This window comes from Salmo salar, chromosome ssa10 (assembly GCF_905237065.1).
Source record: "Salmo salar chromosome ssa10, Ssal_v3.1, whole genome shotgun sequence".
NCBI lineage: Eukaryota > Metazoa > Chordata > Actinopteri > Salmoniformes > Salmonidae > Salmo > Salmo salar.
In genome coordinates, this window is record NC_059451.1 from 40,410,347 (window position 1) to 40,429,121 (window position 18,775).

The 18,775-nt window shown below is 43.5% G+C and overlaps 1 protein-coding gene across 1 annotated transcript in view; it reads left to right on the forward strand.

Annotated features, from left to right (window-relative positions):
* Positions 1 to 18,775, forward strand: part of adcy1a (adenylate cyclase 1a) — a 167,819-nt gene that overhangs the window by 6,055 nt on the left and 142,989 nt on the right. Inside the window, exon 3 of the mRNA XM_045687762.1 lies at positions 8,484 to 8,602. Within this exon, the coding sequence (XP_045543718.1) occupies positions 8,484 to 8,602 (119 nt within the window). The remainder of the gene's footprint in view (positions 1 to 8,483; positions 8,603 to 18,775) is intronic.

The window sequence follows — 18,775 nt, forward strand, 5'->3', positions numbered from 1 at the left end:
TTTAGACATTTGCAAGTAGCCGGCCGAACTGCAACAACATTCTCATTAACGGTTACTTACTATGACTATGATATGTGGTTGATTATCTACCTTAGTTGAATGCACTGTCACTCTGGATAAGAGTGCAAAGCACCCCCACAACATGATGCTGCCACCCCCGTGCTTCACGGTTGGGATGGTGTTCTTCGGCTTGCAAGCCTCCCCCTTTCTCCTCCAAACATAACAATGGTCATTGTGGCCAAACAGTTCTATTTTTGTTTCATCGGACCGGAGGACATTTCTCCAAAAAGTACGATCTTTGTCCCCATGTGCAGTTGCAAACCATAGTCTGGCTTTTTTATGGCGGTTTTGGAGCAGTGGCTTCTTCCTTGCTGAGCGGCCTTTCAGGTTATGTCGATATAGGACTCGTTTTACTGTGGATATAGATACTTTTGTACCTGTTTCCTCCAGCATCTTCACAAGGTCCTTTGCTGTTGTTCTGGGATTGATTTGCACTTTTCGCACCAAAGTACTTTAATCTCTAGGAGACAGAACGCGTCTCCTTCCTGAGCGGTATTACGGCTTCGTGGTCCCATGGTGTTTATACTTGCGTACTATTGTTTGAACAGATGAACTTGGTACCTTCAGGCGTTTGGAAATTGCTCCCAAGGATGAACCAGACTTGTGGAGGTCTACAATTTTTTTCTGAGGTCTTGGCTGATTTCTTTTGATTTTCCCATGATGTCAAGCAAAGAGGCACTGAGTTTGAATGTAGGCCTTGAAATACATCCACAGGTACACCTCCAATTGACTCAAATGATGTCAATTAGCCTTTCAGAAGCTTCTAAAGCCATTACATAATTTTCTGGAATTTTCCAAGCTGTTTAAAGTCACAGTGTACTTAGTTTATGTAAACTTCTGACCCACTGGAATTGTGATACAGTAAATAAGTGAAATAATCTGTCTGTAGACAATTGTTGGAAAAATGACTTGTGTCATGCACAAAGTAGATGTCCTAACCGACTTGCCAAAACTATAGTTTGTTAACAAGTCATTTGTGGAGTGGTTGAAAAACGAGTTTTAATGACTCCAACCTAAATGTATGTAAACTTCCGATTTCAACTGTATATGTGGAAATGAACATTAGGTATTGTCATTGGCCTCGTTTCATTTTTACATCTACATTTACGTTTAGTTCATTTAGCAGAAGCTCTTATCACACCATGGTGCCATAAGACTTCTGATACCAACTTAGGGTGAAAGGGGCCACAAAGTTGTGAACCGCTATACAGAAATGGTATAGAAAGGTATTTTGAAAATACACATTACAGCTTTCTGTCACGACTCCTACCGAAGGTAGCTCCCCCTCCTGCTCGGGTGGCGCTCTGCGGTCGTCGTCACCGGCCTACTAGCTGCCACTGATTCCCTTTTTTCTCCCTTTCTGTTTATTGTTTGCACCTGTTTTTGTTTGGGCTGATTAGCTGGGCTATTTTAGCCAGTAGGCCCGCCTGCTCTGTGTGCGGGATTATTGATCTGTGTGTTGCTTATGTACACGCACATTGTGTTTAAGGTGTAGTGCGTGTTTTGCGCCGACTATTTTCTGTCCCCTGTGTTTGGGGCACTTTGGTTTTGTGTGCGCTCTGGATCGCTGTTGGGGTGGCTTGTGTTCGCCGTTGTGTTCATTAAAAACACTACCCTGTATTCTCTGCTTCCTGTGCCTGACTCCTCACCCACTTCACCCAAGCCTTACACTTTCAAAAGTATCTTGTTACAAAATACATTGGAGAGAAGTTCAGCCCATTGTAATACAAAATACTCAGAAGTAATTAAAATACTTATTTTAAATACATGTAACGGAAATACTGCCCATCTGGTCATAGTTCAGTGGCCAAACTGCTGGGTCAAAAATAACCCACGTGTGTTCTGTCCACTTTACCCAGCGCTGGGTTGGTTTTTAACCCATCATTCTTTAGAGTGCATCTTGTGTAAAGAATGTGTGTTAGAGCTTGATACATTTCAGAGTGACTTTCTAAAGGTTGCAGGTGCCAATGTAGCTTCTGCAACAATATGCCCACAGGCCCACAGTAACTATGACAGCAGCTATATGAGGAAAGAACAATTACCGTAGCGTACGCATTACACCACACAACACACACTCCACCCCCCTCCTCACACACACAAACAACATTAGACACCCACCCTTCCTCTCCTCCTCAGCCCAATATACCTACCTATAGAAGTCGCTTATAAGAATCAATTTTCTTAACGCCCATACCCCGTTACACACACACTCAGACACACAAGCCCCCCCCCCCACACACCTGTTGTTTGTAGATTAGCTGATGAAATGTTGTGTTGTTTCCCTGTCCTGCAGTAACAGCTCTGATCTCTGACAGGTCATTATTACACAGGCAGATTGCTTTCATGGCCTCCCCACGCTGCCCGCTAAAGGTCACCAGTTTATCTGGGTACCAAAACGCACACAGCACCCTGATTGGGATCTGGGAACAGCACCTTGTCATGATGTAAACCCCCACTGAACCAGTCTGCCATTTGGCTCATAATAACCAAACCAGTCTATTATATTTTTCCTATAACCAATCCAGTCTGCTATTCTGACAGTAATAACCAAAACCTGTTTTTTTTACATTTATTTCAGTGTGGTGTTGTTATTATTTTTAAACATTTTACTTGCTGAGTATTATACATTTTGTAATGAGTTTCATGATAATATTATGAAAGCATTCCACAAGGATGCTGACACATGTTGACTCCAATGCTTCCCACAGTTGTGTCAAGTTGGCTTGATGTCCTTTGGGTGGTGGACCATTATTGATACACACAGGAAACTGTTGAGTGTGAAAAACCCAGCAGCATTGCAGTTCTTCACACAAAATCGGTGCCCTGACACCCACTACCATACCCAGTTCAAAGGAACTTAAATCTTTTGTCTTTCCCACTCACCCTCTGAATGGCACACATACACAATCCATGTCTCAATTGTCTCAAGGCTTACTAAATCCTTCTTTAACCTGTCTCCTCCCCTTCATCTACACTGATTGAAGTGTATTTAACAAATTACATCAATAAGGGATCATAGCTTCCACCTGGACTCACCTGGTCAGTCTATGTCATGGAAAGAGCAGGTGTTCCTAATGTTTTGTACAGTGAGTGTAATCAGGATTTTTAACAGTCTGCAAATTGAATAGTTGGTTTTATCCACAGCAGCTCAGAGACAATTAGGAAAAGTCATTTATTTATAGTGAGCGATTAATGCAGCAGGACCGGTGAAGAGAGCGTCACCAGAAATAATTAATGGAGGAGGGGAGAGAGGATGAGTACTAGATTATTCCAGAGGGAGAATAAAAGCCCACTCTAATGTGCATATGTTATATGTTGTACATCTCAGACTGGTTCCTGGTAGATCGCACTTTCATATTTTCATTTTTGTTTTTACAGAAATCCTGATCAATTGTTAATTCTTGCGCAGCTTATCTGTGTTGCTACAGCTGCTGCCAAAACAATGTTTTGTATTCTTGGTAGTAGGTGCAGTCATGTAGGGTCAAGGCCTGTGCTCTCATGGCAATAGCCTGATCGGTCCGATTTGTTTGCGTTTTAGCTAATTCCTCTCTGTGTTGGTTCCGATAGTAGAATTGGCTACAGTACATATAGAATGGGACCAGAGCCTGTATTCATAAAGCATCTCGCAGACGGACTGCTGATCTAGGATCAGGCCCCCTTGTCCATTCATTATAATCTAAAAGGCAAAAACAACAACAAACACTCCTAATCTGAGAAGCTTTGTGAATATGGGCCCATGCAGGCTATTGAGAGGACTGAAATCGAAGTATAAAGAGGAATGTTTTGCGACTGAGAGAGAGAGAGAAGTAGGTCTCCGACTCTCTGTTGCTCTTTACCCTTAATAAGACCAGCGGTGGTGGTGTTGAGCTCATGGTGGTTGTTAAGGTCAGGACTGGCATCAAGACCAGGGAGGATCTGGAGCATGCTGGTATTAATGTCATACCAGGCTAGGGCTGGGCATCTCTGACACCACACTCTGAGAAGCTACAGGGATGGACGCTACACTACTGAATGAGGGAGAATCAAGAATGGGTGTGTTGTTCTCAATAGTTGTTATATATTTGCAGAGTATATGTATGTTATGCCTTATACATACACATTATACAGTGAATTCGGAAAGTATTCAGACCCTTTTATTTTTTTCTACATTTTGTTGCGTTACAGCCTTATTCTAAAATAGATTTTTTTTTTAATCCCTCATCAATCTACACGCAATACCCCACGGGTTTTTAGAAATTTTTGCAAATGTGTTACAAATACAACACTGAAATATCACATTTACAAAATGTGATATTTCATCATTCTCCCCAGTCTGAGGTCTTGAGTGCTCTGGAGCAGGTTTTCATCAAGGATCTCTCTGTAATTTTCTCCATTCATCTTTCCCTCGATCCTGACTAGTCTTCTAGTCCCTGCCACTGAAAAACATCCCTACAGTATGATGCTGCCACCACCATGCTTCACCGTAGGGATGGTGCTAGGTTTCCTCCAGACATGAAGCTTGGCATTCAGGCCAAAGCATTCAATCTTGGTTTTATCAGACCAGAGAACCTTTAGGTGCCTTTTAGCAAACCCCTAGCAGGCTGTCATGTGCCTTTTTCTGAGGAGTGGCTGCCATCTGGCCACTCTACCACAAATGCCTGATTGGGGGAGTGCTGGAGAGATGGTTGTCCTTCTGGAGCTCTGTCAGAGTGACCATCGGGTTCTTGGTCACCTCCCTGACCAAGGCCCTTTTCCCCCGATTGCTCAGTTTGGCCGGGCAGACAGCTCTAGGAAGAGTCCTTGTTTGTTCCAAACTTCTTCCATTTAAGAATGATGGAAGCCACTGTGTTCTTGGGGACTTTTAATGCTGCAGACATTTTTTGGTACCCTTCCCCATATCTGTGCCTCGACACAATCCTGTCTCGGCACTCTACGGAGAATTCCTTCAACCTCATGGCTTAGTTTTTGCTCTGACATGCACTGTCAACTGTGGGATCTTATATAGACAGGTGTGTGCCTTTCCAAATCATGTCCAATCAATTGAATTTACAACAGGTGGACTCCAATCAAGTTGTAGAAACATCAAGGATGATCAATGGAAACAGGATGCACCTAAGCTCCATTTCGAGTCTCATAGCAAAGGGTTTGAATACTTATGTAAATCAGGTATTTTTTTTCTCTAAAATCCTGTTTTTGCTTTGTCATTATGGGTTATTGTGTGTAGATTGATGAGGAACAAAATGAATTTAATCAATTTTAGAATAAGACTGTAGCGCAACAATATGTGGAAATGTCAAGGGGTCTGAATACTTTCTGAATGCACTGCATGTACACAAGTGTAACGCGTGTCGTGTGTGGAGGACCAAGACACAACAGGGAAGTGTATACTCATCTTCTTTTCTTTAATATTGAAGAAGGAGAAACAAATGTAACACGTATACAATTAACGGAAACGACACTAACAGTTCTGTCAGGTGATAAGCACAAAACAGAATACAACTACACACCAGACCCGGACCAAGCAACAGAAGAGGGAGCAGCCAAGGAAGCAGGAGGATTACAGGGAATCGTGGTCATGGGAGGAAATCCTGGCGGGATAAGGTCCGTGGCAAAGGAATGGTGAGGACTGGGAGAAGTACGTTGGGATACGGCTAGCAAGGAAGCCTGAGAGGCAGCCCCAAGAATTCTTTTTGGGGGGGCACACGGGGTGGGTGGCTGGGCAAAGGATGCCCCTGAAGCCAACACCTCGTGCTTATTATGGGGAGCACATAGAGTGGAGAGCGCCGAAGTACGAAGAAGTACGCAAGATCTCGGCAATGCGCACACACAGTCCGGTGCGTGTGATCTCAGCCCCAAGCAAAGGCCGTGCTAGAGTGGGCATCCAGCCTGGAAGGAGGATGCCAGCCCAATACATCTGGCCACCGGTATGCCTCTGAAGTCCAGGCTACAGGACACCTCCTCTATGCACGGCGACCATCAGGCCCCTGCATAGCCCAGTCCGCCCTGTACCAGCACCCCGAACGTACAGGGCTACTACTGCCATCCAGCCAGGACGGGTTGTGCAGAAGGTGAGCTCGAGACTTCCAGTACTCACCCAAGGCCCGGTGTATCCTACTCCTGCTCCTCGTAGAAGCCCTCAGGTGCTTGTATCCAGTCTGGCTCCTCCGAAGCCAGCACCGCGCACCAGGCTTCCCGAACGGCAGCCTAGTCCAGCTCGACCTATCCCTGCTCCCCGCACAAGCCTATAGGTGCGTGTCTCTAGTCTGACTCCCCCGAAGCCAGCACCGCGCACCAGGCTTCCAGGACAGCAGCCCAGTCCAGCGCGACCTATCCCTGCTCCCCGCACAAGCCTACAGGTGCGTGTCTCTAGTCTGACTCCCCCGAAGCCAGCACCGCGCACCAGGCTTCCAGGACAGCAGCCCAGTCCAGCGCGACCTATCCCTGCTCCCCGCACAAGCCTACAGGTGCGTGTCTCTAGTCTGACTCCCCCGAAGCCAGCACCGCGCACCAGGCTTCCAGGACAGCAGCCCAGTCCAGCGCGACCTATTCCGGCTCCTCGCACAAGCCTACAGTTGCGTGTCTCTAGTTTGACTCCTCCGAAGCCAGCTCCACGCACTAGGCTCCCAGTGCGGCAGCCCAGCCCAACTCGTCCTACTCTTGCCCCTAGCACTAGCCCTGAGGTACGTGGGCCTAGTCCGGTGTCCCCTATGCCAGCCCCACGTACCAGGCCTTGAGTGCACGCGCCTCGCCCAGATGGCACAGCAACAGCGTCTCGCCCAGAGTGCCCAGCGACAGCGCCTAACCCAGAGTGGCAGACAACAGCGTCTCAGTCAGAGTGCCCGACGACAGTGCCTCAGCTCGAGTGTCCGGCACCTATGCCCGAGAGAGAAGACGCCCACAGTCCACGGCCAGAGTCACACGACAGTCCAGGGCAACCAGAGTCTGCCAAGAAGAGGGGTGAGCAAGTGGCGGAGCGAGGGATACGTCCCGCTCCAGAGCCACCGCCGTAGTGACGAGTATGCGGGAAGGGGGGAGCGTTGCAGAGGCATCGTCGGTGACGGTGGCCGCCCTCCCTTCCCTCCCATATAAGCTGGGATTTTTTGGTTTTGGGGTTTATTTTCGTATTTTCCTTTTGTTAGGTGCATCCGGGGTTTGCACCTTTGGGGGGGGGGACACTGTCACGTGCTGACCTGTAAAGGTGTTATTTGTTAGTGTTTAGTATGGTCAGGACGTGGCAGGGGGTATTTTGTTTATATGTTTCGGGGATTGTTAATCTATGTGTATAGACAAGGGCTGTTTGATTAGAGTGGTCTAGAGGTTTGGTATATGTTCTATGTTAGGGCATTTTCTATGTTTATTCTAGTCACTCTGTTTCTATGTGCAGTTTTGTTCTTGACCTTCAATTGGAAGCAGCGGCTCCTCGTTGCTTCTGATTGAAGGTCCTATAATTAGGGGTTTGTTTGTATTGTGGATTGTGGGTAGTTGTATTCTGTTTTGTGCTTATCACCTGACAGAATTGTTAGTGTCGTTTCCGTTAATTGTATACGTGGTTCATTTGTTTCTCCTTCTTCAATATTAAAGAAAAGAAGATGAGTATACACTTCCTTGTTGCGTCTTGGTCCTCCACACACGACACGCATTACAACAAGTGACTACCAAAATAATGGAAACATTAAATGAGGGATACAAAGCATATTGAAAGCAGGTCCTTCCACACAGTTGTGTTTCCTGAGTTAATTAAGCAATTAACATCCCATCATGCTTAGGGTCATGTATTAAAATGCTGGGCAGGCCATTTTTTGGCTATTATTTTGGCTACCATGGTATGCCCCCAAAGGATGACAATGCCCCCATCTACAGGTTACAAGTGGTTTGATTAGCATGAGAACGATGTAAACCATATGCCATGGCTGTCTCAGTCACCAGATCTCAACCCAATTGAACACTTATAGGAGATTCTGGAGTGGCGCCTGAGACAGCATTTTCCACCACCATCAACAAAACACCAAATGATGGAATTTCTCATGGAAGAATGGTATTGCATCCCTCCAATAGAGTTCCAGACACTTATAGAATCTATGCCAAGGTGCATTGAAGCTATTCTGGCTCGTGGTGGCCCAACACCCTCATCAGACATTTTATGTTGGTGTTTCCTTTATTTTGGCAGTTACCTGTATGTATATCTATTGTAGGCTACTGTAATGCTTTTGATCAAAATGCATCCATTTGACCTCTGCTGCTGTAACCTCTGGAGGCTAGGGCTGTGTCCGACATGGGCGGACTGGGCTCTGTTCAAATGTAGTGCACTATATAATGAAATAGGGTGTAATTTGGGAGGCATTCTATTAATAATGAGTGAGTTTGTTTTTTTACTTTTGCATAATATGACTTCATAATTTACCTCCGCCCACTCTGTCTTTTGGCTTCTCCCACTCCTGCTTTAGGAGCGCCTCCTGATGAGCCTGTTGCCCAGGAACGTTGCCATGGAGATGAAGGAGGACTTCCTGAAGCCGCCCGAGAGGATCTTTCATAAGATCTACATCCAGCGTCATGACAACGTCAGGTACGTACGTGAGTGACGCTAGGGCAACAACAGGTTTTTTAACGGGTGGCAGGAGGCTTGACGGTCATCTTGTTCTTGATCCACCGTGTCATCGTGTCTTCCTCAAATGACGTCAGGATAAAAAAATAATGGTTTGGCTAAGTGAGAGGTAATGAATTTCAGATCAGGGGGTACTAGAGACTGGCAGGGCTCACAGTCACCTGGTCAGATCAGGGGGTACTAGAGACTGGCAGGGCTCACAGTCACCTGGTCAGATCAGGGGGTACTAGAGACTGGCAGGGCTCACAGTCACCTGGTCAGATCAGGGGGTACTAGAGACTGGCAGGGCTCACAGTCACCTGGTCAGATCAGGGGGTACAAGAGACTGGCAGGGCTCACAGTCACCTGGTCAGATCAGGGGGTACTAGAGACTGGCAGGGCTCACAGTCACCTGGTCAGATCAGGGGGTACTAGAGACTGGCTGGGCTCACAGTCACCTGGTCAGATCAGGGGGTACTAGAGACTGGCTGGGCTCACAGTCACCTGGTCAGATCAGGGGGTACTAGAGACTGGCTGGGCTCACAGTCACCTGGTCAGATCAGGGGGTACTAGAGACTGGCAGGGCTCACAGTCACCTGGTCAGATCAGGGGGTACTAGAGACTGGCAGGGCTCACAGTCACCTGGTCAGATCAGGGGGTACTAGAGACTGGCAGGGCTCACAGTCACCTGGTCAGATCAGGGGATACTAGAGACTGGCAGGGCTCACAGTCACCTGGTCAGATCAGGGGGTACTAGAGACTGGCTGGGCTCACAGTCACCTGGTCAGATCAGGGGGTACTAGAGACTGGCTGGGCTCACAGTCACCTGGTCAGATCAGGGGGTACTAGAGACTGGCAGGGCTGACAGTCACCTGGTCAGATCAGGGGTACTAGAGACTGGCAAGGCTCACAGTCACCTGGTCAGATCAGGGGGTACTAGAGACTGGCAGGGCTCACAGTCACCTGGTCAGATCAGGGGTACTAGAGACTGGCAAGGCTCACAGTCACCTGGTCAGATCAGGGGGTACTAGAGACTGGCAGGGCTCACAGTCACCTGGTCAGATGAATAAGAATGTCCAGAAACCATCACTCCAATGTGTGTTTCAGAGGCTGATGCTGAGCCAGAGCAGTAGTGGATGGTGGGGGGAGATATTGCAGGATGGGCTCATTGTAATGGCTGAAATGGAATAAATGGAAAAGTGATCAAACACATGATTTCCATTATTTAGTTTGATACTGTTTCATTCATCTCCTCCCACCAGACACCACTGAGCCAGAGTCAGGGTGACAGTTGAACCAATGATTACACATTAACTAGGCAGCAAAGAGACAGCTTTATGTATCAGTGATGATGGGAGTAGGAGTGGACTGCAGTCAGCAGCACTCCAATCAAGGGCTTTCCTCTCTCATTTCCTCTTCTCTCTCTCTCCTCTCTCTTTTCCTCTCTCCTCTCTCTCCTCTCTCTTTTCCTCTCTCCTCTCTCCTCTCTCTTTTCCTCTCTCCTCTCTCCTTCTCCTCTCAGCACCACAGCCTTGACTATCTTCCAACCAGCTAGGGTACAGCAACAGCTCCCGGGTCTGTGTGTGTGTGTGTGTGTGTGTGCATGTTGCTGTGGAGAGGCAGTGTTCATAACACGCACACATATGCACGCACACATGCGCACAAACACACGCATACGCACACACATTGACACACTCAAAAAAATTCAGTGTTGTGTGGCGAGTGGTAAAGGTGTGACAACGCCCTGATCCGGGTCTTTTGATGTGACTCAGGGACGACCTCGCCCCCCACCACTAACCCTCATCACCCACCTCCTCCAACCCTCCTCACCCCCCTCCTCCAACCCTCCTCGCCCCCCACCTCCAACCCTCATCACCCACCTCCTCAAAACCCTCCTCACCCCCCTCCTCCAACCCTCCTCGCCCCCCTCCTCCAACCCTCCTCGCCCCCCTCCTCAAAACCCTCCTCACCTCCCTCCTCTAACCCTCCTTGAAGGTACACTATCTCACATTATGGCTTACTGAAGAAGTTACTCTCTCACACATTATGGCTTACTGAAGTTACACTCTCTCACATTATGGCTTACTGATGATGTAACTCTCTCTCACATTATGGCTTGCTGAAGAAGTTATATTCTCTCACATTATGGCTAACTGAAGAAGTTACACTTTCTCACATTATGACTTTCTGAAGTTACACTCTCTCACATTATGGCATACTGAAGTTAAACTCCCTCACATTATGGCTTACTGAAGAAGTTACGCTCTCTCACATTATGGCTTACTGAAGAAGTAACTCTCTCTCACATTATGGCTTACTGAAGAAGTTACACTCTCTCACATTATGGCTTACTGAAGTTATACACTCTCTCACATTATGGCTTACTGAAGAAGTTACTCTCTCTCACATTATGGCTTACTGAAGAAGTTACACTCTCTCACATTATGGCTTACTGAAGAAGTTACTCTCTCTCAAATTATGGCTTACTGAAGAAGTTACACTCTCTCACATTATGGCTTACTGAAGAAGTTACACTCTCTCACAATATGGCTTGCTGAAGTTACACTCTCTCACATTATGGCTTACTGATTATGTTACTCTCTCTCACATTATCGCTTGCTGAAGAAGTTACATTCTCTCACATTATGGCTAACTGAAGAAGTTACACTTTCTCACATTATGACTTTCTGAAGTTACACTCTCTTACATTATGGCTTACTGAAGTTACACTCTCTCACATTATGGCATACTGAAGTTACACTCTCACATTATGGCATACTGAAGTTAAACTCCCTCACATTATGGCTTACTGAAGAAGTTACACTCTCTCACATTATGGCTTGCTGAAGTTACACTCTCTCACATTATGGCATACTGAAGTTAAACTCCCTCACATTATGGCTTACTGAAGAAATTACGCTCTCTCACATTATGGCTTACTGAAGAAGTTACTCTCTCTCACATTATGGCTTACTGAAGAAGTTATACTCTCTCACATTATGGTTTACTGAAGTTATACACTCTCTCACATTATGGCTTTCTGTAGTTACACTCTCTCACATTATGGCTTGCTGAAGTTACACTCTCTCACATTATGGCTTACTGAAGAAGTTACACTCTCTCACATTATGGCTTACTGAAGAAGTTACACTCTCTCACATTATGGTTTACTGAAGAAGTTACACTCTCTCACAATATGGCTTGCTGAAGTTACACTCTCTCACATTATGACTTACTGAAGTTACACTCTCTCACATTATGGCTTACTGAAGAAGTTACACTCTCTCACATTATGGCTTACTGAAGAAGTTACACTCTCTCACATTATGGTTTATTGAGGTTACACTCCCTCGCATTATGGCTTACTGAAGAAGTTACATTCTCTCACACAATGGCTTATTGAAGAAGTTACTCTCTCTCACATTATGGCTTACTGAAGAAGTTACACTCTCACAATATGGCTTACTGAAAAAGTTACTCTCTCTCACATTATGGCTTGCTGAAGAAGTTACACTCTCTCACATTATGGCTTACTGAAGTTACACTCTCTCACATTATGACTTTCTGAAGTTACACTCTCTCACATTATGGCTTACTGAAGAAGTTAATCTCTCTCACATTATGGCTTACTGAAGAAGTTACACTCTCTCACATTATGACTTACTGAAGTTACACACCCTCACAATATGGCTTGCTGAAGTTACACTCTCTCACATTATGACTTTCTGAATTTACACTCTCTCACATTATGGCTTACTGAAGAAGTTACACTCTCTCACATTATGGCTTACTGAAGAAGTTACACACTCTCACAATATGGCTTGCTGAAGTTACACTCTCTCACATTATGACTTTCTGAAGTTACGCTCTCTCACATTATGGCTTACTGAAGAAGTTACACTCTCTCACATTATGATTTACTGAAGTTACACACTCTCTCAAAATATGGCTTGCTGAAGTTACACTCTCTCACATTATGGCTTACTGAATAAGTTACTCTCTCTCACATTATGGCTTACTGAAGAAGTTACTCTCTCTCACATTATGGCTTACTGAAGTTACACTCTCTCACATTATGGATTACTGATGATGTTACTCTCTCTCACATTATGGCTTGCTGAAGAAGTTACACTCTCTCACATTATGGCTTACTGAAGTTACACTCCCTCGCATTATGGCTTATTGAAGAAGTTACACTCTCTCACATTATGGCTTACTGAAGTTACACTCTCTCACATTATGGCTTACTGAAGAAGTTACACTCTCTCACATTATGGCATACTGAAGTTACACTCTCTCACATTATGGCTTACTGAAGTTACACTCTCTCACATTATGACTTACTGAAGTTACACTCTCTCACATTATGGCTTACTGAAGAAGTTACACTCTCTCACATTATGGCTTACTGAAGAAGTTACTCTCTCTCACATTATGGCTTACTGAAGTTACACTCTCTCACATTATGGCTTACTGAAGTTACACTCTCTCACATTATGACTTTCTGAAGTTACACTCTCTCACATTATGGCTTACTGAAGAAGTTACACTCTCTCACATTATGGCTTACTGAAGAAGTTACACTCTCTCACATTATGGCTTGCTGAAGTTACACTCTCTCACATTATGACTTACTGAAGTTACACTCTCTCACATTATGGCTTACTGAAGAAGTTACACTCTCTCACATTATGGCTTACTGAAGTTACACTCTCTCACAATATGGCTTGCTGAAGTTACACTCTCTCACATTATGGCTTACTGAAGAAGTTACACTCTCTCACATTATGGCTTACTGAAGAAGTTACACTCTCTCACATTATGGCTTACTGAAGTTACACTCTCTCACATTATGGCTTACTGAAGTTACACTCTCTCACATTATGGCTTACTGAAGAAGTTACACTCTCTCACATTATGGCTTACTGAAGAAGTTACTCTCTCTCACATTATGGCTTACTGAAGTTACACTCTCTCACATTATGGCTTACTGAAGAAGTTACTCTCTCTCACATTATGGCTTACTGAAGAAGTTACACTCTCTCACATTATGGCTTACTGAAGAAGTTACACTCTCTCACATTATGGCTTACTGAAGAAGTTACACTCTCTCACATTATGGCTTACTGAAGAAGTTACACTCTCTCACATTATGGCTTACTGAAGTTACACTCTCTCACATTATGGCTTACTGAAGTTACACTCTCTCACATTATGGCTTACTGAAGAAGTTACTCTCTCTCACATTATGGCTTACTGAAGAAGTTACACTCTCTCACATTATGGCTTACTGGAAGTTACACTCTCTCACATTATGGCTTTCTGAAGTTACACTCTCTCACATTATGGCTTACTGAAGAAGTTACAGTCTCTCACATTATGGCTTGCTGAAGTTACACTCTCTCACATTATGGCTTACTGAAGAAGTTACACTCTCTCACATTATGGCTTACTGAAGAAGTTACACTCTCTCACATTATGGCTTACTGAAGAAGTTACACTCTCTCACATTATGGCTTGCTGAAGTTACACTCTCTCACATTATGGCTTACTGAAGTTACACTCTCTCACATTATGGCTTACTGAAGAAGTTACACTCTCTCACATTATGGCTTACTGAAGAAGTTACACTCTCTCACATTATGGCTTACTGAGAAGTTACACTCTCTCACATTATGGCTTACTGAAGAAGTTACACTCTCTCACATTATGGCTTACTGAAGAAGTTACTCTCTCTCACATTATGGCTTACTGAAGAAGTTACACTCTCTCACATTATGGCTTACTGAAAAAGTTACTCTCTCTCACATTATGGCTTACTGACGAAGTTACACTCTCTCACATTATGGCTCACTGAAGAAGTTACACTCTCTCACATTATGACTTACTGAAGTTACACTCTCTCACATTATGGCTTACTGAAGAAGTTACACTCTCTCACATTATGGCTTACTGAAGAAGTTACACTCTCTCAAATTATGGCTTACTGAAAAAGTTACTCTCTCTCACATTATGGCTTACTGAAGTTACACTCTCTCACATTATGGCTTACTGAAGAAGTTACACTCTCTCACATTATGGCTTACTGAAGTTACACTCTCTCACATTATGGCTTACTAAAGTTACACTCTCTCACATTATGGCTTACTGAAGAAGTTACACTCTCTCACGTTATGGCTTACTGAAGAAGTTACAGTCTCTCACATTATGGCTTGCTGAAGTTACACTCTCTCACATTATGGCTTACTGAAGAAGTTACACTCTCTCACATTATGGCTTACTGAAGAAGTTACACTCTCTCACATTATGGCTTACTGAAGAAGTTACACTCTCTCACATTATGGCTTACTGAAGTTACACTCTCTCACATTATGGCTTACTGAAGAAGTTACACTCTCTCACATTATGGCTTACTGAAGAAGTTACACTCTCTCACATTATGGCTTACTGAAGAAGTTACACTCTCTCACATTATGGCTTACTGAAGAAGTTACACTCTCTCACATTATGGCTTACTGAGAAGTTACACTCTCTCACATTATGGCTTACTGAAGAAGTTACACTCTCTCACATTATGGCTTACTGAGAAGTTACACTCTCTCACATTATGGCTTACTGAAGTTACAATCTCTCACATTATGGCTTACTGAAGAAGTTACACTCTCTCACATTATTGTTTATTGAGGTAACAATCCCTCGCATTATGGCTTTCTGAAGAAGTTACACTCTCTCACATTATGGCTTACTGAAGAAGTTACACTCTCTCACAATATGGCTTACTGAAGAAGTTACACTCTCTCACATTATGGCTTACTGAAGTTACACTCTCTCACATTATGACTTACTGAAGAAGTTGCACTCTCTCACATTGTGGGTTACTGAAGAAGTTACACTCTCTCACATTATGGCTTACTAAGAAGTTACACTCTCTCACATTATGGCTTGCTGAAGAAGTTACACTCTCTCACATTATGGCTTACTGAAGAAGTTACACTCTCTCACATTATGGCTTACTGAAGAAGTTACACTCTCTCACATTATGGCTTACTGAAGAAGTTACACTCTCTCACATTATGGCTTACTGAAGAAGTTACTCTCTCTCACATTATGGCTTACTGAAGAAGTTACACTCTCTCACATTATGGCTTACTGAAAGTTACTCTCTCTCACATTATGACTTACTGAAGTTACACACTCTCACAATATGGCTTGCTGTAGTTACACTCTCTCACATTATGGCTTACTGAAGAAGTACCACTCTCTCACATTATGGCTTACTGAAGTTACACTCTCACACATTATGGCTTACTGAAGAAGTTACTCTCTCTCACATTATGGCTTACTGAAGAAGTTACTCTCTCTCACATTATGGCTTACTGAAGAAGTTATACTCTCTCACATTATGGCTTACTGAAAAAGTTACTCTCTCTCACATTATGGCTTACTGAAGAAGTTACACTCTCTCACATTATGGTTTACTGAAGTTATACACTCTCTCACATTATGGCTTTCTGTAGTTACACTCTCTCACATTATTGCTTGCTGAAGTTACACTCTCTCACATTATGGCTTACTGAAGAAGTTACACTCTCTCACATTATGGCTTGCTGAAGTTACACTCTCTCACATTATGGCTTACTGAAGAAGTTACACTCTCTCACATTATGGCTTACTGAAGAAGTTACACTCTCTCACATTATGGTTTACTGAAGAAGTTACACTCTCTCACAATATGGCTTGCTGAAGTTACACTCTCTCACATTATGACTTACTGAAGTTACACTCTCTCACATTATGGCTTACTGAAGAAGTTACACTCTCTCACATTATGGCTTACTGAGGTTACACTCTCTCACATTATGGCTTACTGAAGAAGTTACACTCTCTCACATTATGGCTTACTGAAGAAGTTACACTCTCTCACATTATGGCTTACTGAAGAAGTTACACTCTCTCACATTATGGCTTACTGAAGAAGTTACACTCTCTCACATTATGGCTTGCTGAAGAAGTTACACTCTCTCACATTATGGCTTACTGAAGTTACACTCTCTCACATTATGGCTTACTGAAGTTACACTCTCTCACATTATGGCTTACTGAAGAAGTTACACTCTCTCACATTATGGCTTACTGAAGTTACACACTCTCTCACATTATGGCTTACTGAAGAAGTTACACTCTCTCACATTATGGCTTACTGAAGTTACACTCTCTCACATTATGGCTTACTGGAAGTTACACTCTCTCACATTATGGCTTACTGAAGAAGTTACACTCTCTCACATTATGGCTTACTGAAGTTACACTCTCTCACATTATGGCTTACTGAAGAAGTTACACTCTCTCACATTATGGCTTACTGAAGAAGTTACACTCTCTCACATTATGGCTTACTGAAGTTACACTCTCTCACATTATGGCTTACTGAAGAAGTTACACTCTCTCACATTATGGCTTACTGAAGTTACACTCTCTCACATTATGGCTTGCTGAAGTTACACTCTCTCACATTATGGCTTACTGGAAGTTACACTCTCTCACATTATGGCTTACTGAAGTACACTCTCTCACATTATGGCTTACTGAAGAAGTTACACTCTCTCACATTATGGCTTACTGAAGAAGTTACACTCTCTCACATTATGGCTTACTGAAGAAGTTACACTCTCTCACATTATGGCTTACTGAAGTTACACTCTCTCACATTATGGCTTACTGAAGAAGTTACACTCTCTCACATTATGGCTTACTGAAGTTACACTCTCTCACATTATGGCTTACTGAGAAGTTACACTCTCTCACATTATGGCTTACTGAAGAAGTTACACTCTCTCACATTATGGCTTACTGAAGAAGTTACACTCTCTCACATTATGGCTTACTGAAGAAGTTACACTCTCTCACATTATGGCTTACTGAAGAAGTTACACTCTCTCACATTATGGCTTACTGAAGAAGTAACACTCTCTCACATTATGACTTACAGAAGTTACACACTCTCACATTATGGCTTACTGAAGTTACACTCTCTCACATTATGACTTTCTGAAGTTACACTCTCTCACATTATGGCTTACTGAAGAAGTTACACTCTCTCACATTATGGCTTACTGAAGAAGTTACACTCTCTCACATTATGGCTTACTGAAGAAGTTACTCTCTCTCACATTATGGCTTACTGAGAAGTTACACTCTCTCACATTATGGCTTACTGAAGAAGTTACACTCTCTCACATTATGGCTTACTGAAGAAGTTACACTCTCTCACATTATGGCTTACTGAAAAAGTTACACTCTCTCACATTATGGCTTACTGAAGAAGTTACACTCTCTCACATTATGGCTTACTAAGAAGTTACACTCTCTCACATTATGGCTTACTGAAGTTACACTCTCTCACATTATGGCTTACTGAAGTTACACTCTCTCACATTATGACTTACTGAAGTTACACTCTCTCACATTATGGCTTACTGAAGTTACACTCTCCCACATTATGGCTTACTGATGAAGTTACTCTCTGTCACAATATGGCTTACTGAAGAAGTTACTTTCTCTCACATTTTGGTTTGCTGAAGAAGTTACACTTTCTCACATTATGACTTTCTGAAGTTACATTTTCTTACGTTATGGCTTACTGACGTTACAGTCTCATATTATGGCTTACTGAAGTTACACTCCCTCGCATTATGGCTTACTGAAGAAGTTACGTTCTCTCACATTATGGCTTACTGAAGTTACACTCTCTCAGATTAAGGCTTAATGAAGAAGTTACACTCTCTCACATTATTGCTTGCTGAAGTTACACTCTCTCACATTATGGCTTACTGAAGTTACACTCTCTCACATTATGGCTTACTGAAGAAGTTACACTCTCTCACATTATGGCTTACTGAAGAAGTTACACTCTCTCACATTATGGCTTACTGAAGTTACACTCTCTCACATTATGGCTTACTGAGAAGTTACACTCTCTCACATTATGGCTTACTGAAGAAGTTACACTCTCTCACATTATGGCTTACTGAAGAAGTTACACTCTCTCACATTATGGCTTACTGAAGTTACACTCTCTCACATTATGGCTTACTGAAGAAGTTACACTCTCTCACATTATGGCTTACTGAAGAAGTTACACTCTCTCACATTATG